Source organism: Aphidius gifuensis, linkage group LG1 (assembly GCF_014905175.1).
Source record: "Aphidius gifuensis isolate YNYX2018 linkage group LG1, ASM1490517v1, whole genome shotgun sequence".
NCBI classification, from domain to species: Eukaryota; Metazoa; Arthropoda; class Insecta; order Hymenoptera; family Braconidae; genus Aphidius; species Aphidius gifuensis.
Genome location: NC_057788.1, coordinates 5,926,097 through 5,952,674, shown reverse-complemented (window position 1 = coordinate 5,952,674; position 26,578 = coordinate 5,926,097). Strand labels below are relative to the sequence as shown.

The 26,578-nt window shown below is 23.9% G+C and overlaps 2 protein-coding genes across 3 annotated transcripts in view; one reads left to right on the top strand and one right to left on the bottom strand.

The window, feature by feature from the left end:
- LOC122861218 (BTB/POZ domain-containing protein 1-like) overlaps positions 1-26,578 on the bottom strand; it is a 29,766-nt gene that overhangs the window by 1,596 nt on the left and 1,592 nt on the right. Inside the window, exons 3-4 of one of the 2 annotated variants that reach the window (XR_006374474.1) lie at positions 26,068-26,578; positions 9,654-9,807 (exon numbers count right to left, since the gene is read on the bottom strand). Coding sequence is in view for 1 of the 2 variants with exons in the window: in XM_044165464.1 (XP_044021399.1) it covers positions 26,176-26,578 (403 nt within the window). In the remaining variant the exon portion in view is untranslated. Of the gene's footprint in view, positions 1-9,653; positions 9,808-25,273 lie in introns of those variants that run through there. The other variant, XM_044165464.1, reaches the window with a different exon arrangement.
- LOC122861226 lies at positions 77-25,364 on the top strand. Its single transcript, XM_044165472.1, has 5 exons — positions 77-1,572; positions 19,510-19,778; positions 23,990-24,099; positions 24,162-24,486; positions 24,574-25,364. Exons 2-5 carry the CDS (start codon positions 19,746-19,748, stop codon positions 24,817-24,819), a joined length of 714 nt encoding a protein of 237 aa, XP_044021407.1. The 5' UTR covers positions 77-1,572; positions 19,510-19,745; the 3' UTR covers positions 24,820-25,364.

Below are 26,578 nucleotides of genomic sequence, written 5' to 3'. Positions count from 1 at the left end.
AAAGACGATGAATGAAAAGAAGAAGAAGAAGAAAAAGAAGTAGAAGATTAAAATGATGATGATGATGACGATGATGATGATAATGATGATGATGAAGAAGTAAAAAAAATTACAACAAAGCATAAACAACTTTAATCTCAACACAGAACATTATTATATCTACAAGAATTAAATAATTTTTTGTTCGTTTTATTGAAAAAAAAAAAAAGAAATTTCAAAGTTTCTGCATTTTTAATTTTTTAAAATTTATTAAAATATGTAAGTTTGTGAATGTAGTATTGGAATTGGTTGGTTGTTGATTATTCTTTTGATTTTTTTTTTTTGATTTTTTTTTCCACCGCCTTGACTTAAAAGTATAAGCAAAAATAAATATATATATGTAAGATATGTCTAAAAAGTCAGTCTTGGGTTTTTCAAGCTTAACACCAGAGTTGAGAATTGAGTTTGTGAGAGACACCGACGGGCCTCACTGTATCTTGCGTGGCCATGCGTCGTTCACTGCGGTCCGCACCATCTCACGAACGCCACTGTAACCGTTGCCATTCCCATCCTCTTCCCTGTTACACTGAACCGCCAGAAGCCAACGTTCCTCCCAACAATACGTTTCATTTACAACATTCAAATTCACATCCATAATAAAATTCAACAAAGCTTTAAAAATTAATCATTTAATCATTAAAACAACCCCCGACAAACAACAAGTGTTTATTTTATTTAAAAAAAAAATTTTTAAAAAGTTTAAAAATTGTCAATTTTATTTTACTCAATTTTGTGAAAATTTTATTATTATCATTTTCACAAACATGTGGTGTTTTTCCGGCGTGTAATAGTGTTTGTGTGTTTGTGCGAAAATATTACACTTGATATTTTTTTTTGTCAAAATGTATTTGTGAAGAAGAAAGTGAAACTGTCATTATATATTTGATATATATATATGAATTTTTATCGCGTGTGATCAATTTATTTATTTTAAATAAAAAATTATCTTGCCGCCAGGTTTTTTTGTTTTTTTTTTTTTTATTATTATTTATATTTATTTTATCAACGTTATATTTATGTTTTAAAATTTTTTAAAAAATATATTTTTATACTATTTTATTAGTATGATGATAAGGTGTGCAAGTGCCAAGTAATATATGGGTAAAAATCGTGATTGTTGATGCCTCGGGAAAGTTATTTTATTTATTTTTTATTTAACAACAAAAAAATAAAAATAAATAAACAAAAATATATATCCGGTGTTGTTATAAACAAGAATATTATGTATCTCGATGAATGCTATACAATTGAGAAATTCATGTTAAATTTAACACTGATTTTGATTAATAATAATCAATCAAAAAATATATTTTCGTTTTGTTAATTAATTTGTGATTAGTTTTATTATTTATTTATTTATTATTTGTTTATCAACAAATCAGTTTGAGTGGTTTTTTTTTATTTAAATTTTTTGAAACAAAATAAAGTGAAATTAATAACAACTTGAAATATAATTAATTAATATTAAATTTAATTGACATTAAATTTAATTAAATTTACAAAAAAAAAATTAACAAAAACAAGAACATTGAGGTGAGTTTTATTTTTTTATTATTAATATGTGCATTTTCTAGCATGCTCTGATTAATCGTGTTTATATAATTTTTATATTCATATGTGTAATTAAAATAAGTAAATAAATAATAAAAAAAATAATATACATATTGCAAAGTGTAAAAGTGTCTTGGATTCTTCTTGTTGAGTCTACAAAATCAATCGATTATTGGTTAAACGACTAATCGAAGGCTGGTCCATGGTTTTGGTGTGGGAACAAAATCGAGTGAACGTACGATCACTGATTCCACCAATCCTCGTCTTGGAATTATCGTTATACACAATTTTATTTAATTTTTTCTAGACACACACACACACGCGTAGTTGCAAATTATATATTAAATATTCAAAAAAAAAAAAAACAAATTATATTCATTCAATCGCAAATTTCACAGTCAATTTCTTGTGCAAACAAATAACCAAGATTTTGTACTTAGCCATTTAGCTTTGAAGTCAAATGCTCCGAAACAGAAAAAAAAAAAATATATATATATTGAGATAAATACAGCATGTAAGATAAAAAAATTATAAATATATCTATATTTATAAAAAAAAAAAAAAAGAAAGATTATAAAACAAGCTTTCCAAGCAACGAGTCACATGTTGAAAATAATTTTCATCTATTTTACACGTTCACAAGATATCGTTGTTAAAAACAAAATGAAAAAAAATAAAAAAATAAATGAAAATTTGAAAAAGAAAATTAAATAATATCTCTTTTTATTTTTATATTGATATTGATCATTTAATTTGACACACACATACACGAACTGGATTATTATAAGAGTCAACAAATCACACTCGATGACAAATGCAAATGTTTTAAAACACACATGAAAATGATAAGGTAAAAATATATTATCATTATATACGTATTAAAACACATAGATACTACTATATAACAAATATTTATATTTGTTAATATATAATCAAATCTCAAGGAGAAAAAATAATATATATATAATGAAATGTAATAAATTGCAATACATCGATGATATCAATTAGATCGTGGTTCATAACTAACAGCATTAAATTATCGGATCTTAAGAAACGTGATATTAAATGTATCTGTGTATATATTACATATATATATTTGTAATTTATCCAGTGTATATTCATTTAATATTTTATTTACATTTATTTATATTTTTTTAAATGTAGCATGCACAGTGGGATATCACACTCGTCTTAAATATTATAAATATATTATAAATACACACTTAAAACCATAATATATACTAAATAATAAATCTACTTGATAATATTTGGTTTTTTTTTTTTATTAATTTTCTATATCAAATGCCGCAATATTGACCGGTTAACCCGCAAGGGGTGAGATCGTAAATTGGTCTCTCTTTCACTCACTCTTTCATCTTCACTGGGTAACGCCCCGTTAACGCGTACTTTCGAAAAAAAATATACTCTTTTTTTTTTTTTTTTTTTATTTTTCAACTATATCTGCATTATTTACACATACACTTGTTTTAATATAAAAATAAAAAGAATCAACAACATCGAAAAATTTAAGAGAAAAAAATAATGCAAGATCGCAATATTAAAATCAAGAAGGAAAAAAAAATATATTAATAATAATAAAATGAGTATCAGGTCATTTTTTTTCGGGGGTCTTCATCGATATTATAATCTGATATATATTGGCTTGTGCAAACACACTCGTCCAATTTATTTTTCAACCGTTTAATTCAACCCAATACCGTCTATATAATTTACATCTTGAAATTTGATATACCATTTAGAATTAAAAAATTGAGTCTGATAAACTTTTATTTTGTGTGTCAAAAATTTTGTTTTTTTAAAAAAAAAAAAATGTATATGAGGAAATAAAAATTGTGGTTGGATAATGATGATAGTGAGTAAACTCAAGAGATACAAATACATTAAGCAGGATGTGTGTGGAATAAAAAAATATAAAAAAAAAAAATGAAAAAAAGAAGAGGAGTCAAGAGGGTAGAGAGGTAAAGAATGAAGCTGTGAATGAAGTTAACCAAGAGGCAAAGAGTCTCGTGATGTTGAATGGTTTAAATTTTATCCTCTAACATTTAGATGATGAGTATTTTATTATTTTTTTTTTTTTATAATTTCATGATTCAGACATTGGAAAAAATGTATTTTCATCTTGGGTTTATGTTAACAAGTGTATTCGACACGTTGCAGACGACCCTTTTTTTTTTTTTAAATATTTTGTTGGTCCTTGATGGCTCCACAATGTGAATGAAGGCACGTGCTTCGTCTACATATATTAACAGAAATATCATTTTTTTTTATATATATTTTTACGGTACAATTTTGCTAATGTATATTAGTAGTTATTTTTAGTTACATAGGACTTTTTGATCATTCAATAAATACATGAATTTTAGACGTTATTATTGATCTTTTGTTGATTTTTCTATTTGACTAAATAAATGTACACTGACCTTGTTTGATGTTATTTTTTATTTTCAAACTTAAAAATAAATTATATTAGTAATAAAAATAAAAAAAATCCACCTTGGGATCCACTTGAGATTTTTTATATCTTCAGGGGAGAGTTTTTGTTTACACCTATAGATTACCCCATGGAAATTTATATAGCAAGTTTAAAAAATGTCCCCATCATTGTGTATATAATAAAAAATTCAAAAATATATATATTATTTTAATTCTCACGAAGAGAGTGTGATGCATGTGCAGTTGCGATACAGCTTAATTATTATATTTCAACATATACATCGTCGTATATATGAATTATGAGGGGACAGTCAAGCGATAATCGATTATTGCTCGATCGATCGATAAACACGGGTGTGAACATGTTCTCTCAAGTGGTTTGAATATTTTATATTCGCATAATAATAATAGCAACTATAAAAATATTAAAACTTGATGGGAAAAAATATTTAAAAATATGAAAATATATTTATCAATGTGGATCGTCTACCGAGAAATATATATACAATTAGGCAAACTCACAAATATATCCATCATGAATTTCGCGTGAAAGATCTGGATAATTTGACGAGAACATCGTTGAATTTAATTGGGGACACGCATTTAAAATAAAATTAAAAAACATTTAAAAAGCATTCTTGAGAAAGAGACGAATATTTATAAATTAAAACACGTTGAAATGAAAAAAATAAAAAAGGGATGAGACAAAAAGCAATATATATATATTGGAAACGACACACAAAAATACTTGAGTGTCATATGATTTCTTTAGACTGATGGTTTATATTAATACAGTGAAAAAAATGTGTAAATTAAAAGAAAAAAAAACTTTATTTTTTAAAAATCTTGTAATAATGTTATTCATCGTTTCTCAACAATCTTAATTACCCGACATTTTGCCTCTACTTGGTGAAAGTTTAAACTGGCTGGCTACAACCAATGAACAACACTCATAAGTACTAGAAAAAAAAGAAATAAAAAAATTGGAAAAAAATTGTATATAAAAATATAAAAATATACTTGAAAAAAATCCACGTGTCAACGATGGATTATAAACATCCAAATATGCGTTGCAAGAGAAGATGTAACGGTTGAACGGCATATATAACATATAATAATAATAATTTACCTTGATCCCGTAAACATTACAAGCAAAATTTGTCTTTATGTCAATTTAAAAATTTATTATTCATAAATTTTATCTCAATTAAGAAACTTTGGATATATTTTAATATTTTTTTTTAAATATTTTTCATTTGAAATATTTCAGGGAATATTATTTAATACCTATAAATATATTTTATTTTTTCAAGGATATTAACAAGTACAAATTGGTTGTTTGAAAAAAAAAAAGCATGACATTTCAAATAAAATAAATATATAGTATAAAATATTAGAATAATATTTTTGATAAATATTTAAAAATAAAAAAAAAATTATATTAAAATATGTGTGTGTGTGTTAAGTTTGATTGATGAAAATTAAAGATAATATTAGCAAATAGTTGGTATTAATTTTTAAAAATTTTCTAAACAAGATAAATAAATTTTTTGTTGACTGAAATTATTAATTTTCAAATTTATATTATAACAAATATAATGATATGTAAAAAAATATTTTTCTATATATTTAAATATATATACAAGACCACCTAGTAAAAAAATATATATAATCGATTATGATTCTGCAATAAGTCATAGGGTTGAATATGGCCTTTGGGTGTGTGCCTTGTTGTTGGTATTATCTCCTCATTTCATTCGCACTCGCGTCGAGTATAATTTTCGATCATGGGATTACCTCGAGGCAATGAAAAGACCAGAAAGTCGTAACGCAAATCGACCAACAATATCAGGGCCTTTAGGCTCTCCCTTTTTTTTTTATTTTCCTTATATATATTTTTTTATTTTTTCATCTCTATAACAATCAAAACCATCAATTGCATTTTTATTCATCCCCGAGACACACTGCACCTGCCAAATTTCCTTCACTTCATTCATCCATATATCACTAATTTTTTTTATTTTATTTTTCAATATTTTATTGATTTTTTTTTTAAAGACATCAAATAAATATATATACTTTTCAAAATATTTAAGATGTTAATAAATTTTGTATTTTACAAAGTGGCCCTAAAGTCAGCCAATTTTGTTAATGGATTTATATAAATTATGTTTTATGATCGTCAATATAATCATCCGTGAAAATACAAAGTAAAATATTTTTTTTTTTTTTTAATATATATTATTATTTTTTTTTTTTATTGAACAATAAAAATTTTATGAAAAAAAATACATTAATATTTTGTTTAGAACGTATTTGAGAAATTTAAAATAGAAAAAAAAAAAAACTATTTGTATTGATTTATAATTTTTTTGGAGTGGTTTTGTATAGTATCTCTCTAAAAATTTAAAAGAATTTTTTATATAAAAAATAGAATTTAAAAAACATGTGTTTAGTGGAATGAGGGTTCGAGTTTTATAACGGTGAAATTATAGAAAATTGCTGAAGGCAAAAAGTAAAAAAAATATATATAAAAAAATAAAGTATCAAAGAGAAGACGTCTCGACCGGAAATGTAGTGCTGTTTATATACACAACATGATACTATTTTTTATTTTTATAATCTACTTGTTGAAACTTACTTCCTCGAGTAATAGACAAGTAGTAAGTTTATTATTTTTTTTATTTTAATTCTGAAGGTGTCTCATGATCGATAAAAATTATTAATGCTCTCGTAAACTAAATACGACACTTGACATTGATTTTCAATCTGTCTTGGCAATCTTTCATGAATGTACTCAACTGTCCAAAGCACTGCATGCAAATAACAACACGATAAACATCCACAAAAATATTGTAAGGGATAAATAAAAATTTATTAAAATAATTAATAAAATATTTTTTATTTTTGAAAGGTTTTTTTACGTGACTATAAAATTATATTTAATTTTGTGACGTATTTTAATCCGTACGTGAATGAACACCTTGAGAATGGATTTTCGAAGGCCAAAAAATTTTAAAACTTTCCCTATACCTATTCATCACTTTTTCAAAAAAAAAAAAAAAAAAAATGAAAATTGCATTCTTGTTTTATATGTTACGCTTGTTGGATTTTTTTTTTTTCCTTTTTCTTCAAGGTCTTTTTCCAGGTGAAAAAAAAAAAAAAAATACACGAAGGTATACAATTCAATGAAACAACCTGTGCCAGAATGTCTGATGATAGACACTTTCCCCGACAAAGGTTTTTCCTTATATATTTAAAACTTTCAAAGAAAAAAAAAAAAAAGAAAAAGAAATAGAAAAAAAAAAAATACTTTAAACAGAATATAATTTTCATGATGAATTTTATAATATAGTTAAAATTTAAAATATATATGTATTTAATTTTATATAATATTAATATCGAAAAACTATAATTTATATATATTTTTATCGAAATAATGAATCGTTAAAAAGATATGGGTAAAAAAAAATCAAAAAAAATAAAAAATATTAAATGCAAGAAATGAGAAAGCTTTTAGAGCGAGTTAATGGCGTCAAGGTATCTCAATTTATGAGCCATTTAAATCGATAAGAGTCTCACTATTTCACGTAAGATATAAACTAATATTCAAAAATTTAAAACACCGTATAATACTATATTTTTTGTTGATCATAAAAAAATAAAAAAATACAAATTAAAAGAAAAAAAAAACGTTAAAATTAATATTAAAAAAATTGATAAAATTGTCATTACATAAGATCGTTTGTGAAGCCGATTACTTATCCGACAATTCAAATTAAATTAATGTCAGATTTAATTAAATGTTTTTTTAAAAAAAAAAAAAAATCAGCTGTTAAAATTCAGGATATATTAATTTATTTTATTTATATATTTTAAATTATTTAAATATAGACTTGCATTTTTTATTCCATTGATTTCTTTCAATTTAAATTCATACGACATTTTTTTTTTCGTTTTTTTTCTACAAATTTATTTGTTAAAATTATTTTTAATGAGAATACAAGAACGAGTTTCAGACACAATTCAGTATTTTTCTCATCTGTGTCGGCAGGTACTTTTCGTCAAACACCACATTAGGACAATTATCATGCACACACACATACATGTATACATGCTATAGTGATGTTTTTCTCGGGTCTTTGAACAATCAATTAACCCCCCATGTTTTTTTTTTTTCTTTTTTATATTATTTTTCCATAGACTGGCTCGACACATTTTTGACACTACACTATACTTCTTTGAATATATATTTATTTTTTATTTTTTCAAATTAGATAAAATAATTATTTATAAAAAAAAAAAACATAGAAATTCAATATAGATATAGATTGTATTAAAATGTTGAATAAAACACTAGATTTTTATGATAATTTTGTTTTTTTTTTTTTTCCTCAAAATTTGCGTAGGTTTAATAATCAAAAAAAAATTGTTATTTAAACAATTTGTATGTTAATTAATTTATCATTAAAATAAATGAATAAATATATTTCGTAAATGTTTTGCAATGAAATGGAAAAAATAAATAAATATAAATTAGATTTTAAATAATTTTTTTTAAATTTAATTGAAATATATTTATTAAAAATAATTAATCAAATGAAGAATTTAATGTTCAAATATAGACAAGCATAATATAAACATAAAAAAAAAAAATCAAGTAGGTGGATTTAAAATAATATTGAAAGAAAATTCCAGACCTAAAAATACTGAAAAATAATTTTCTATATTATAAAAAAAAATTAAAAATCAAAAAAATGTTAATAAATAAATAATTTTATTTTAAGATACTTGGTATATAAATTGTTGAATCATCATTTATAATTATAGCATTACCAAGAATAATTACAAATCGTTATGGTCACGGTTATCGTGGATTTATATTAAGCCACATATGTAAATATATACACGTAAATTCTTGTTAAAAAAATAAAATAAATGCAATTATTTATTAAAAAATATATAACAATAATAAATTTGTTTTGTCTGAATATGGCGTAACTTGTTATTAATATTATTTCCGCACAGTTAGTGTTCCACGAGGCGTATCCTCCAGTGGCAAAATTGCACCCGGGGGTCTACGCTCATAAATCACCCAGTTAAGCAGTCGAGAACCGCCACAAAAGCACTCGTTAAGCCTCCCAAAAAATCAACAAAATACAAAAAAAAAAATTTCCACATATTTTCATATTAATATAAATATTTTTTTATATTTATAAAAAACACAATACTTTGATCATGCTTCATTATACCCATAGACATAATTCAGCTATATATTTTGAATGAAAAAAAAAAAAAAAAATCTGTCAGTTCTAATTCAATTCCAGAAGGATTCATCGATAAAAAAAAAAAAATAAAAATAAAATCAGTAACCAAATAAATATTGAACTGATTTTAAAAATATAAAGAAAGGTGAAAGATAATTTTTCTATTTGTATTGTATAAATTTTAATCAACCTATATGATATATAATTTATATATTTTTATTATCATCATAATCATCATAGTTGTCATGAATTTTTGATACTTAATATTTGTTTATTATCTTCAATTGTAATTTACCTCAAGTTGAACAGTTGAAATATATAAATTTATAAAATATCACATACCTTTTTATCATCAGCATCATACTTGGTGGTGTTGTGGGCGTTTATGACTTTTACAGGAGCAGCAAATGTTTAGCTTGCTTGATGCATCCAATGAACGTTCACCAACATGATTTGTATCTCAACCAATAACCATTCAAGACAAGCCTTTTAGCTCCTGCAATCGATTAGTATATTTTATATAGATATATATTTTTTTATTGATGTATATAAACCTAGATCTTAACATCACACATGTCTGCAGACTCATTTTCATAAGTAGAAAAATGAAAAAAAAAAAAAAAAAGCTTCATTCAATGCATTATTATTTATATTATTGTAAAAATTTTATTCTATCATTGCACAATAATTATTCAATATATTAAAATGTATGAGAGATATATGCTTAGTAGACCTCATGCACCAATGATTGTCATAATTTTTTTTTTTGTCTCTATTATATTTATGAAATTCATCAACAATATGACATCAGTTTTATGCATGAATTTGTCGTTGATATGCTAATACTATTTGTCATGTACATATTGGCACTGATTTATTCTATTTTCTTAATTTTTTTTTTATTTTTATTATTGAAAATTATATTGTTGAATTATTGACATTTATCCACGTAATGTCTATTGTTGAATTTTCTATTGTAAGCTTTTTTTTTAATTCTATTATATGATGGTTTTTTTTTTTTTTTTTTGTATAAATATATTAATGGTGGTACGTGCTATTTTTTATTTTTTATTGTCAAAAATTCTTTGATATTTCGTCTGGGCCACCAGGGTGATGTATAAATTATTCGAATTATTCATTTTGGTTACACATTGTGTGTGTATGAATTTTTATAAATAAAAATATATAGATTTATTTTTTTTTTTTATTTTTTTATATAAAAATCTAAACACAACGCACCTGGTTTTTAAATTTTCGTGACTAAATAAAAATGTTGTTTATTATTTTTATTGAAGAAAAAAAAATATATATTTCAATTTTATTTGATTGAGTAGTTTTTTGCTTGAATGAATTTTTAAAATTTAATTTAAATAATTTTTAAATTTTAATTGAAGTAGTTTATATTTTAATTAATTATTATTTTGACTAGTTTTATTTTTTTCATTTGCATAATATGAAAAATAAATAAATAAAATGCGTGCAAAAATATTATTAATAATTGAAAAATTTAATTTTATAAAGTTAATCTGACAGGTAATTCATTTGAATTATTATCATGCAAGCTGACAACGATATCTCCCTTTTTTTTTCTTATTTTTTGTTATGGTGTTCTACTTAGCTTTATTGTTATTTTTATTTAAAAACAAAAAAAAATAAATATATTTTTGTTTAAATATTGTTTTCTTTTTTTTCTCGTCATGCTTCTCCATCTACATTTTAATTCATAATAAAGTGACGTTTAAATGTCATGAATGATATATGTTATCAGATTATTAATCATTTGTTTGCTGACAAAAATAGAATGACAACATATATATGCAGTACATTTAAAAGTCGTCAAACACGTTGTATTTCTCTTTTGTTACTTGAAAGTGCATGACCAAATGATCAAACGAATAATGTATGTTGCTTCTGTTCGTTTAATAGTCATAAAATAATAACACGATAAAACAAGATAAAAATATTATCATAAAATTTTACCTATAAATATATATTGTAAAAAAAAAAAAATAAAATAAAATGCTAAAATTTGCTTGATGATAAAATTATATGATTATTTTAATTTGATTGAGAAGTCATAGACATTTATGGTTTTAAATATATATCCAGTATCAGAAAATATATTTTAAAAATATCGTAAATGTCAAGATTACCAATTGGCAAAAAGAAAAATATAAATTAAAAATAAAAAACCAACGTAAAACAGTTAGTACAAATTGATTGTCCTCATCGTGATTTTAACGACTTTGCGGTTGCCTCAGGGCCAACACCATCAGTTTTACTTACATCCTTGTTTATACAATATACTTTTTCAAGTAGCTTCAAATAAACTATCAATGATATGATAAACCACTCGAAATCAATTTGAAAAAAAAAAAAACATATACATATATTTTTTTCCAAAATTATAGTATTTTGTAAAAATTAAATTTCGTTGATTTAAATTATAAAAAGTGTGGCTCTCGATTAATCATTTCATTATATCAATATGAAAAATTAAAATAAAAAATAATGTATTTATACAGTTCATACAGTAATTGAATATAATTTTTACCTTGAGAATAATTATTAAATTAATAAATGTATACCTATCAATAATAAAGGTGTAATAATATATGATGAAAGTTCGACATGCAGGTATCCGCTTTGGTGGCCCGATTGTAAAAAAAAAAAAAAAACGTAACAACTTGTCAATAAATTTTATATATGCGACGATTTTACGACACTAACAAGTGATAAATACAGATTAAAATACCACCTACACATCGATGTAATACTTAACAATGAGTACACAATTTTATTATTGTGAAAACATGTTTATACATGAAGACAAAAATTCTTCCTATAAGTAGTTCATTATTCATTATATTTATATAAATTATTACCCTTCTTTTATATCGCATATTGATATTAACTTTTTTTTTTCTGAACAAATATATTTATTTTATTACAACTATGTTTTTTTTTTATTTTTTAATCCATGTTCTATTTTCAATTTGTTCATTTATTGCGGCAAAGTTTATACAGGACTGTGTGTATACGCTAATGAGCCAAGTAAATGCATGGAAAATGGAGAGACAGGTATCCTGGCGCCAGAAATTTACACCAACAAACATTCTAAGAAAGTATCAATATGAGTCGGCTTAACTCGAGAGCCTTGAGTATTCAATTTCAGGATATATATATTATATTTTTTTTTTTAAATTTATTTGATTTCAAAATATTAATATTATCCTGTTTTTGTATGTAATTTTTTTTTTTGTTCGTTATGTTTAACAAGATTCTCATGAGTCGGAAGACACTGTGGATAAATTAATTAATAAATTTTAACAATATAATTTAATTTGTTCTGTCGTGTATATAGATATTAAGTACAAAATACACAAGTTTTGGTAAATCCTTTCTCCATTTATTGACCACGATGGAATGCCGATAATTGAGTATGCAAATAATCAATTGAATGACCATTTAATGGCGCCAATAGTATTATGTTTAATACATTTTTTAAATTATTATTTATATATTTCATTTATTTATTTATTTTTGAATAGGATATATTCATAGCGGTAAGACAAAGATTTTTTTTTTTTCTTGTAATATCCACTAATGCGGTTAAAATTTTTATTGTTATTCATATATTTTTTTTGGTCACGCTATTCAAACTTAATTTTAAATACCCGAAAACTAATAAATATTAAATATTAAAATACACATATAATAAATAAGTAAATGAGTCACTAGTCACGTTCTTGGCAAGTTGACACCACCCTTTTATGCAATTTAACAATGACCAAATAACCAAAACAAAAATTTTGCAAATATTTTTTTATTTTTTATATATACAGATTGAATTTCAAAGAAATAATATAACTTTTGAAATAAAATTAAAATTGTTAAAAATTCTTTTATGTTGGTAGGGTTTATTTTTATTTTTTTTTTTCATTTTTAATTCTTTTTATTTCACCCACTATGGCTGTCAGTCAGATTTGCAAAGGGGCTTGTTCTTTTAAAAATTATTATTTTTATTTAAACTCAACTTCCCTTTGAATTTGAACTCTGAGAATGCAAAATATCAAGACAAAATGAATAAAAAAAAATAATACGTAGTATAATTCGCCGAGTGACAATGTTATGAAGGGGTTCATTTAAGTTTTTTGGTATCCTCAACGAATCAAAGAAGAAGAAAAAAAAAATATACAGGATGTCTCAAATTTTCAAGGGGTGTAACGAATTACAACCTGATTATTTCGAGTAATACCAGAGTTCGTGGTTTGTCTTTTTTTAAATCTTTACTAACATGGTGTTTCGAATTAATGTCTATTTATAATATTATCGTAAATCGTAATCACAAATGATTTTTTTCATCTTAAATAATCTTTAAATTTTTTAAATAATATTACAAAATGATAATAATAATTTATTGGATTAATTCAAATGAAAAAAAAAAAAAAGTAAAAAATATATATTAGTTTTTTTTTTTTCTATGGATTGATTAATGCAGCAACTTTGTCTGTATCGTGTCAAAAAAAATTACAGCTCATTAATTTTGACAATCCAGCAATTTGTAAAACAAGCTAATTCAAAACGACAACATCATTACAAAAACATGTAAATATTTATCAAATAAATAATAATAAAGTTGAAATAAAAAAAAAAACATATTATAATAAATTATATACAACATGTATAAATCAAGATTAACAAATAGACAATGTCTATTGAAATATAAAAATCATTAATATATTGTTTTTGCATAGATCAACATCTGTCTGAATCATCTAAAATTTTATTTGACATTATAGTCTTGTGATAAAATATATACAACGTGTTATATCCTCTCACAAAAGATGTTAAAATTTCAATATAACAATTTTATTGTGGGTAGTCTTTCAGAGGTAACATTTCTTCTGTGTTCTATTCATTTTTTTTTTATTTAATGTAACACTTAAGTTACTTTTATCGTAAATTTACGATGAGAGACTACATACACGCCCGCGCAAATTCGATCGTTGTTGAAAACTATTGAATACAATAAAAAAAAAAAATAATATATATTTAAATATAGATATTTATATACAGCTTGTACAAAGATATTTATTTATGAAAATAAATAATTCAAACAAATAGATAAAAATATATAAAGATAAAAAAAAAATGTATTTAATTGCTGTGAGAACGTGACTGACATGGGGGGCGCCAGTTTGATAAATATATACCTACACTGAAGAATTTTTTTTACGGTTGTATCTACGACAAGTGGCTAAATATTATGTTTGCTTAGGTATGAGGGGTAGAATCCTTTGTTTCTTGTTATATCCAATGTTCGTTTACACATTTCAGATACTTATTTTATTCAAACAAGCAAACAGACAGGTAGACGAGTCATTCGAAAAAAAGATCCCACTTATAAAATATTACAATTTTATTATATTACTATTATTTTTTTTTTTTTTTTTTAGTTTGAAGAGTATCTTTTTATTTTTTTTTTTACTGTATCATTTTTGACGATTGATATGTATACAAGTGTAAATGAAAATTAGAAATAAAAATAATATAATAAAAAGAGTGAAAAATAACACTAAAAGAACTTGAGCTTTTTTTTGGAAAAAGCTCAACTTGTTAGTTGAGAAATAAAAATGAAATGAAATTATTATATCTGTAATTGAGATCAAAATTATTCAAACTGCAGGTTTTTTTTTTTAAATAATTTAAAAATAAAAAAATTGATTTCAACTTTGTAATGATAAATTAAAGAAAATTACAGGAAATTGATATTTCTTTGACATGATCAGGATTGTATTTAAAAAAAAAAAAAAAAAATTGTAATCAGCTACTTATAAGTATAAACAGTTGGCATAATTATATTTATTTAAAAAAATAAATTTATCTATCGATTTCAACTACAATAATTAAAAATATAAATTTTTATTTTTATTGAGAAAAAAAAAAAACAATATTTAAAAAAATAAATTCTAGGCAAAGATCAAGTTGACTTGGGCAATTTGTATATATTGCGACAAGTTTAACATTTTTATTAAAGCCTATAAAAAAAAGTTTATAAAAAAAGGGTTTAAAAAATATAAAAAAAAGTCGACAGATTTTTACGCTTCAAGAAGATCATAAGACGTGCCCATTACTTACACGTAATAGGATTAAATGTGGAGAAGGCTTTGAAGAGTCTGAGAAACGTGTGATAATAAAAAAAACGCCTCCCTTTTTTATATGCCGCTTGGGCTTTCACGCCTCATCATGGACCGTGAAATTTTTCAAATTACTGGTGCTTCGCACCTATCCTACATATCCACATACACACGCACAAAAAAAAATTCTCCATGAACAATTTATATACTAATAAATATTAGATATATGCATTATCTAATTAACCATATCAAAAAATATTGAAATGAAAAATTGTGTATTATATACACCGGAAATAAAATTGATTTCTATTTTTAAACATACTTTTATATTAGAGTTGCCTGCAGTCAATTAATTATATCGTATTATTTCATTTTTATCAAAGGGCAAATATGGAAAATTAAAAAATAAATAAACAAACAAACAGTGAATATTTTTATCCACCTTTGCTCAATTGTTTTGTCTATGCAAACATGTAAATCGATCTCCAGAGGAATCAGCTTAACATGTTATATATTACTTTATGATATTGAATTGTTGAACAATGCAACAACAAATACAATTCAAAATAAAATGATACGACTATTTATAACGCCTTCATAAATCCTTGATTATTATTATTTTTCTTGGTAACATACAACTTTGATATATTTAAATCAAAAAAAAAAAAAGAAAAAATTTATCATTTTGTAAAATAATTATATTCTGGGTTATAAAAATAAAAATTTACATGCGTATATATTTTTATATTTTAAATTTGATTGATTACACATCGATATAATAAAAAAACTGGTTTTCAAGTGCTGCTGTTGGAGGACATTTGACTATTCATCACCCTTGGTGAACCAAGAAAGATAAATGACAAAATTAATGTGTCGCGTTGCAGATACAATTTGTCGAGAGACACGTGGATTTGCTTGTTTTTTTTCGAGCATCATAAATATATTCATCGGTAATAATAATAATGAGGTTTTTTTTTTTTTTAAATGATAATCAATCGTCGCGTATGAGTATATAAATTTAATATTTTTATTTGTCCTATATTTTTTTCTCAAATAAACAACTTGACTTTTGATTAAATTATATAATATTTCAATCATCTTGCTTGTTTATTTTTTTATATATTCATCTTGAAGTATGATGATGATGATTATTATTATTATTATTAATACGTGTGTCGTTTAATTCTCTCATATACAAGATGTGAGTTTATACCTAATTAGCTATGCGTACACACATCGAACTTGAAACGGGAATGTCGCCGTGGGAATATTCCGTTGATTATTTTCCTGATTAAATATTTCTTTTTTTTTTTTTTTCAATTCTTAATCATGATTTTTAAAAAACAATCTTTAGCGTATTCAGTATTCTTGATTGATTCAATTTTTCACCTGTTTATTCAATTCACATTTTACAAAAGTCTTCAGGAATTATATACTGTTTTTTTTTTCGTTTAGAAATATCAAATTTTATATCTCTTTTTTTGATAATATTTTACCATTTGCGGTGTCGTGATTTATGACATTGACGCCCGATAAATATATACAGTGTGTACATATAACACACCCAACAAAATCATCAATAAAAAAAAATACAAAATGTATAAATATATTTTTATTTTGGTTATTTCAATATCAAAAGATCCAAATATTGTGACACGAGCGGAACACCTTTTAGTGTAAATTCTATAAAAAAAAAAAAAAAGGAATGATTCCCCGTGGAGTATGGAACCCAATATAAAAAATAAATGAATTGATCATCCACAATATCCAACAACTCTTCGATTTTTTTTTTCCTCAATAATTTAAAATATTTCTTTGACTTTTTATTTTATTATTTCTTCACCTTGTCGGTTCTTTCATTCAACCGATTAAATATGAATGACCAACACACACACAGGGAGATATATATTTTTATACATCATCTTGTGACCAAGAAGACCACCGTGTTTCGACACGTGAACGTCGCGTGGGGCCAACCTGGTTTAACTAATTAAATTGCCTCGTTTTAATTTACTTTGCATTTTCAATGAAAAAAAGTCTACTGTCACTACCAAAAAAAAAATTGGTTAATTAATTTGAAAAAAAAAATAAATAAATAATTAAAATAACACAACACGTAAAGTAAAAATAAAATCAAATACATAATTAATTTTCATGATTGATTCAAAATAAAAAAATATTTAAAAATTTGATGGAATATTTTTGTATATACCTATATAAAAAATAAATTAAAAAAAATTAGATATTAATTTGAATAATTAAAAAAAATATAGGTATAATTTCTTGATAAATTAATAAAAAAAATATAAAAAAATTGTGAGAGTTGTGTATATAATATAAATGCCAGGTAATTTGCAAGGGACCAGTCATGTCGAGAAGATGTCGCACAAACAACCCGCTGTGCTTTATTTCGAGGCCATCAACTTGTACATTTAAATCTCCTTCGTTTTTTTTTTTTTTATTTATTTTTTACCTTAAACTTTATTATCGTCAATCGGATATTATAGTTTAACCAACAAGTGTTCGATTTAATAACAGAAAAAAATAAAATATTATTTTAAAATTATTATTTCGATCCGAAGAAATATTTAATTATAATATTATTAATTACAAAATGATTATTTTATTTTTAATTTATGCTTGCATTTCATGATTTAATACAGATGTTTATATAGAAACATGTACATGTGAAAAATTTCAATGTTTCACGACACGCGAAATCGCCTACGCTTAATATCTCAACACAAGTTGCATGATTAAGCTGTAAAGTTGTCACGGCATATTGCCAACGATCCCTTTCGACATTTGACGATTTGCGATTTATTTTATTTATTGGCTAAGCAATGTCTAAAGACACCATTACTCAAATGAAATTAATAGTATTAAAATAATTTGAAAAAACAAAAAAATAAAAAAAAAAAATCAAGAATGTTATTTTAATTATACATGTACATTTTTTATCACCCAATTAAATCAAATTCATTATTTTATAACATAAATAAATAATAAAAAAAATAGCATTATATGTTGATTTATTATAAAATATTTCAAAAAAATAATAAGAAAATATACAGGATTATAAAAATTTATTTGATTGACATAAAACTTTCTTAATCAAGAAAATTTATAATATATAATGACATAATGATTATGCATTTTATTATTAACTTTTTAAAATGCCAATTAATAATAATAATAATTTTAATCATTGAATTTTTGTATGACTCGACAAATGTGTCATACTCTTGAAGATAAATTAAACAATGATCGATGCACATACACCTGTCCACCAACTTTAATCGAAAAATATTATTTAAAAATATGAATTAAATATAATAACATTAACAAGAGCAAATATAATCTTTTAATCTCTTCAATTGCTATGCGATTAGACAGACAAGTGGACAGATATATGCGTTATATAGTTGCAGCTCTCAAGAATATGTATACACAACATTCTTGAGTTATAATTTTTGTTGATATTTATCAGCTGATTTTGCGATAAAAAAAAATATAAAAATAAGGATAAATAATTGTTGTTGTTTTTTTTTTAATAAAATTAAGATATGCATTTGATGATGGAGACCATGCTTAGATAGTTTAGAAATATCTATATAAAAAGTAGGCGTGTATTATAAGTAGCAAGTGAGAGGCGTTTCACACGGACCAATCCAATATTTCAATGGAAATATAATCATGTTATTATTGAATGATTCAATTAATGATACATTAAAAGTCAAAAAAAACAAAATAAATAAATAATAAACTTGTATATATATTTTTTTGAAAGAATTAAAAAAAAATTAACAATGAAAAATCGAGTTTAATTGAGTGTTGAACATGTAACAGGTCAGTAACTCAATATAAAACACATACAGTCATGTAGATGAATCGAGTTGATGATAAGATTAAAACAAACTTGTACTATTAGAAAAATAAAAAAATATATATATTATATTTAAAAAATATCAGTTGAACTTGAAATATCATCGTGTATGTTGTCTAATGATTATTTGAAAATAATTTTATTTAATTATTTTTTTTTTGTGTGCTTACAGATAAAAAAAGTACAATCATGAAACGAATTCGAGAGCCAGGATCAAGGGAAATGGATCCTTATATGTCCTATTAATTGGGATATATTTAAAAATTATATATATTTATATATATTGTGATTAAAAATTGTGTAATATATGTGAGCGTGGTAACGCTGAATTGGGATCAACAATACGTGGGTCTCGATCCAGCCAGGTGAATAGGATCTACGGCCTCATTGCTGGCCTGGCCAGCTACTATGCGAATTGAAGCTCTTCGTGCCCTCATCGCGGTAAGTTTATGTTCATAATATATAAAATACATGGATAATAAAAATGAGAGTTAAAATTGATTTAAAAAAATATAAAAAATAAAAAAGCCAAGTGATAAATAAAAATAAGAAAAAAAAAAGCTCAAGCGGAAGTCATCGGTTATGGGCGCAACAGCAGCAACGGCGGCAAAATCAACGACGCATTCAGCACCATCGTCAACCGGGTCCTATATCATGTACAATCTTTCCACGTCGACATACCATCGTTATCTATATAATATTACGTGACGAAGTGGTGTGTAACTGATGAAATATATACATGTACAATATTTAAAAAATTTATTTATATATGAAAAGTTTAAGTAACATAAAAAAAAAAAAAAAAAGAGGGGCTCGACTAAAGATATTGATAAATGATAATTATTATGTATAAAAATGAAGCATGATTTTCCAATACAAGGCTACTCTGATCATCATTTAGAGAAGGGGAAATTTAATTTAATAATAGCAACCTCCCAGCATCGTCAACCTCAGTTACCTCCTTCATCTCCTCCTTTTTTTTTTTTTTATTTTTTTTTATTAAGTTTATTACTTTTATTTTTTGTAAATTTTATTCATTTATTTTTACTTTTTTTCATCACTCTCTTGTCTATTATAATTTATCTCAACGAGTTTTTTTTTTTTCTTTTTTTTTTTCATACACCGTCTGAATTACTTAGTATGTTAATCACTTTCTTTCTACACATATTTTTTTTTTTTCTCTTTTTCTATCTCAAGTAATTTTTTGCTTAAATTTATATTTACTTTAATTATTTATTTATATTTTTTTAAATTATTGTTGATTTAAAGTATACTGGTTATTAAATTTAAAATTTATTTATTTATTTATTCGTTCTAATTTTATTATTTTTCAATAATATGATCGTTAAATTGTGATTGGTTTATATAACGGTTAAAATCATGTTTATTATTTTATTATATTATTTTTTCTTTGATCATTAGATTTAGATATTTGGATCATTTTGTGTCGGTTAATTTTTTTATTAATTTTTTTTTTCTTGCTAAATTAATAAATTATACATTTATTTTTAACACATATTATCAATAGAATAATATTTATTTGTTTTACAACAAAAGGGTGGAGTCGAGTGATTTTTTAAAAATAATGATTTATCGATTAAATCTGTATGTTTTATTTGTGGGTGGATTTTTGAGTTTGCTTGAGGCGAGAATTTACTTTTTGATAACCAAAAAAAATAAAAAATATATATATTTATCAAATAAAATAATAAATAATTAAAAAAGATTTCATAAAATTCAAATATTAGGTAAAAGATTGATGATTATTTTACATTACAACACATAATTTAACTTGTCTGTAAAATTTATAAAAAAAAAAAAAAGATAAATTTATTCGTCAATCGGTAAACCATCAGGCAAAAAAAAAAAAAAAAAGAAAAAAGTTTTTTTTTTAAATTTATATATTAATGTACGACAAAATCGATGAGTTGATATTAAATATTTGCATTTTATTCTATTGGAATAAATAAACAAGTGAATTGACTTAACATATTCGTCAAGTCATTAGCATAGTCCTTTGTATAAAATACTTTGTATTTAATGGCAACAGTTGAATTGGTTATTTCAAAATGACAAGATATTCAATGTGCCAATAATCCAATACCCAACATAAAATATATAAATTCTTTTTTCAAATTCAATATGTATTCAATAAAAGTCAATTTAATGTTACCATAAGAAACTAATTTATATATCTTTGAAGAGCCATGGAAAGTATATACGAACTATTCAAAAGTTTCTTATTTTTATTTTTATTTAGTTGACAATTTTATTGAATACTACCGAGTGTTGATGATGATGATGATGATGATTATGCTGAGGTAAAGAGTAAAGAAATTTTATTTGACTATTTAGACAAGTGAATGCTTGACACGTCTTATGATTGACATGTATAAACATTTACTTAGTCACCTTGGTGCGGTTTTTCTTGTTCGTGGTGGCATACCAACATCAAGCATATACAATCATAATCTTAATTTTCCTCATCTTCACCATCATCTTCAAATAATTTACAGTTATTTATATTTATAATTTCATAACAAGACAAATTTTTTTTTCGACATTCATTAATTCAACTTAATTTTTATCTTTCATTTTAATTTATATATATTTTTTTCCTTTCTTTTTTGTTTCTTTATAATAATTTCAAAGTAAAACTAATCTTATTATAATCAAGACAGAAAATTACACAAATTACACAAGTTTGTTGTTAATTAACTTGACTATATAAATTGAGTTATTACTTGAAATATTTACACACAAATAAAAGCACGTGCTTGATTATTTTTTCTTATCTTTCATCATGATTTTAACGACAATAAATAATCATTAAATTCTAACTAGATTGACCAAGATCCAACAGACAACCGCAAAAAAAAAACAAGAAAAAAAGTAGTAATCAAATACACATCTGTAGCATTTATTACGATGTTTTATTTTTTATTTTTTTAAATAAAAAATAAATTTTTAAAAAATTTTATTTACAGTCGAATAATTACGGGACACAAGTTGTTTTTTTTTTTTTTTTTATTTTAAATATATAATATACAAGTATAAAACGGTATAATCCTGATCATTTTAGTTATCTTGGAATATACCAAGTCAACATCTGTGCTAGATGATATAAATATCAGGATAAATTCTCAGGTAGATCCTTAATTAGATAACATGATGAGAATCATTTTTATTTATTTTACAATAATTTCTTTTTCAATTTTTTTATCTTTCTTCAAGTTGTTGTAAATATTATTTTGTTATATTGTCTGTCATTGCACATTTAAAAATATATTCAATTTGACATTACATATTTAATTTATTTTTGCATTTGTAGATTTCCTTATTGCCTGATCATTTAATCGACAAACGGGTATATATATTTTTTATTTTTTTGATATCATGAGTTGCATGATACTTGGAATATTTTTTAAATAAAGCCGGTAAAGTTTTACTTGTCTGGCGCCATTGATAGTTTTAAATTTCTCGCAGTCACTTTGACTCTTGTGTGTGACACTTGTTGAGTATTAAATCTTGCTTGAATTGCTTGTCTTTCCTTTCTTTTAACTGAGAAAATCAAGGATAAATAATATCAAGTTTGTTTAACGATTAACTTGGACAAGATGACAGACGACACTTGCCTCAATCATATACCAGGGTCAATAGTCTATATACTTATCATGTTGCAAATTTACAAGAGGTATGTCCAAGTGATGAAATTATTATTTATTTATTTTTCTCGTATATATCGTATTGTGTTAATAGCTTGTATTATGTTGATCCTACTGGTTTTGCTACCAGGCGTTAAATGGACCAATATACCTGTCTTTTTTTTTTTGACCAACGATCCGTCGTTAAATTGATGAGACATACATGTTACTGAACAAGACAAGAGACAACAATCTTTGATACTTTTATTATTTTTAATTCCACATGTTTAATAAAACCACACAATTTTTCCATAAATAATTTTTTTTTATTTTTTTTTTAAGTATTCATTTAATAATTTATTTTTTTTTTTATAATCTTGAATTCATTAAAGCAAGAGACAGAGTAAAATAAAATAAAAAAAAAAAAACAAACGTTTGATCATCACCGACATTGAATGAGAATATAAGATGAATAGATAACAGATCAAGAATGCCTCAATGTGTGGGGCCTTCTCAATTGTACTATTCTCTTATCTTGTATAATTTTTTGTCATATGAATCATCAAACTCTTTTTCTTCGTATTTTATTTTTTCTATAAAATTCTATAATTTTTTATATTTGAAATAATCACATCAGTCAACTACTACTATACAACTTATATTACCTTTATAATAAAAAATAAAAAATTGTAAAAATTAAATGATATTCATAAGTTGAATTAATGCTGTAGACGTGTTTATATACCAAAGCATATATCAATATTTATATGATTTTGTATGTAAACTGTTAAAGTTGTTATGTGTGCGAGTATTTCATGGAAATAATAATCGCAAATGTTGGTTATCATATCGTGTACTTCAAGCTCTCAAATACTTGCACCATGACTAATATCTTAGTTTATTACTCGTCTGATCTTTGCAAAGGGGTTATTATAAAAGTCGACACCTTACTTTCATATTTTACGATTAATTTTTTTTAATTTTAATATATATATTTTTTTTTTTCAGGTGGTTTGGCTGACCGCACTACTGTGGCCAAAGTTTACAGTTGCCGATAACTTTACCCAGCCGATATCTTCAAGAATAACCAGAGAAGATCCATCAAGCGAATACAATTGGTAAACTATTTTTTTTTTTTAAATTTATTAAAGAGATAATTAAATTATTTAATTTATAATAGGATACTACCACAAACGGATAAACCAAAGTTGGAATTAACGTATCGTGAAATGCAAAATATATTGAGAATTGAAGAAGCTGAAAAGGGTAAACCTGTTGGGTGTTGTCGAACAGTTGAATATCATATTTCACCAGCTGGTGGATCAAATCGTAGCAATATGTATGTTGAACTTTATCGTGACAGTACAACTAATCAAAGTTTTTATGAAGTATCATGTCATCCAGATTATGTTGATAAACCATGTAGATTTATTGATCGTAAATTAGCACCACAATCAAAATGTGTTCAACAATATTCATTTTCTTATGCTCTTATTAAAGATCCGGTTTGTATTTACTTTAAATAATTTAATGAAATTTATTTGGTTATTTATATGATTATTTATTTTAGTTTTATTTTATTATTTATTTAGGACGAACATAAGCATCGTCATAAAGCTCATCATTCAGAAGATACTGGTCCACGAACACCATGGATACTTGATCATATTAGAATAAGAAGTGGATGTGCATGTCAATTAACATCAAAACCCAAAAAAAAACGTGTTACAAATGGTACTAAAGTTAAAAAAGATAAAAGTAAAACACGAAGGCCACATGATCAAGAGTTTGATGATAACTCCAAAGACAATTATTCTATTAAAAATAGACATCCATAATTTGTGTACGTGTTTTTTTTTTTTAAATGTATTTTTTTTTTTTTTTTTTTTTTTTTCTCTTGTTACCAACGAATGTACTTGTTAATCAGACAAACTCAGGACTTGTCCGAAATGTGAGAAATTTCAAGTGCGATTTTATTAACAATGTTATACCAATTATTATTATTAATTTTTTTTTTTTTTAAATAAGTTTATCAGTCGAAATCATGCTAATCATACAGAAAGAACAAAATAAAGAAAAAGAAAAATTATAAAAAAAAAATGAATACTGATGTAATCAATCATTTTTTGTGTCAAAATATTTTTAAGAAGAAGATTTTTGTTTTTTAAATAATATTCATTTTATGACGCGGCCAGTTCTTAACAATAATTATTTTGTATATGACATAACAAGTGCTTTATATTTTTGATAGTATTAATTGATTTATTATTTTATATTTTTGTCAATCACAATATCCAGTGAAGAATGAATCTGATTAAAAAGTTAGAGTATGTCTGTTGAAATGAATGTTTGTATTAAAAAGAAAAGAAAAAAAAAAAAACTAGTGAAAAATCATGACAATACGTAATTAATTATTATATTATCATAATTATTTTTCGTATTATTAATACCGTCCTCTCTCGTCTTATATGTGTAAGGGCAACTCATTTATTAAATATATCATTATTAAAATTGTCTTATAATCTAGAATAAATAATAAAACTATTAACGTATTTAGTTGCTGTAGAGTAATTTATCGCAATGAATTATTGATGACTTTATAAATAATATTTACTAATAGATTGCCATGTAATTTTTGTATATAAAAAATATTTTATTATTATAAAATGCAGAAGAAAAAACAAAAAAAAAATGAAAACAAAAAAAAAATTAGATATTATAATTATATAGAAGATAAAATATTTCGCAGCATGTAATAATTTATTTCATCACTTGATATACTAAATGATACATATTAAACGTATTTAGTGATGTTGAATCTTATAATGATAGTTTTAAATAAAAAAAAAAAAACGAATAAATAGCTTTTTAAAAACAATATTTAACCACCCAATTTAAAATTATAAAAAAACAAAAAATGTTCAACACTTAAAAATTGCCATGTAATATTATTACACGTAAAAGAAAAAAAGTACTTGCTTGATCAACAGTCAATGGTTAACTTAATAATAATAATAAAAATTTATTTAACTTGACTTTATCTGGCACACAAAATAAAAAACACAATTTTTTTTTTTAAAACTCACCACACTTGTTGTTCTTATCACCACACTTTTTCCCCACTGTTATCACTAAATGCTTGAATTGAATTTCCATATATATCTTTTTTTAAAATTTCGAAATTAACTGATGATTCAAGTGTAAAAAATTAATTCAGGAATTTGTCCATCCTCAACAGAAGTACCATTATTATCACCAGCTGCAAAGCTAAATTGAAATTTAACTTTACTATCACTATTGGTTGGACCCCAATCAATGGTAACACAACGTTTTCCTTTGGTACCATAATACGAATCTGGACCCTTGAATGTTGCTGATGCTGTGTAAATTGTATTTGCAATAATTTCAATTGGTTCTTTAAACATCAAACGATACGTATAATTTGAACCATCACAACTAAAACTTGTTAAATGTGATGCAATTATTTTTGATGATGCTGTATGTGTTAATTCAATTGTAACTTCATATTCAGCTGGATAATTAACACTTCCATAAACTCCATAACCAACAATAAAAATTCTCTTGTCAACACTAAAT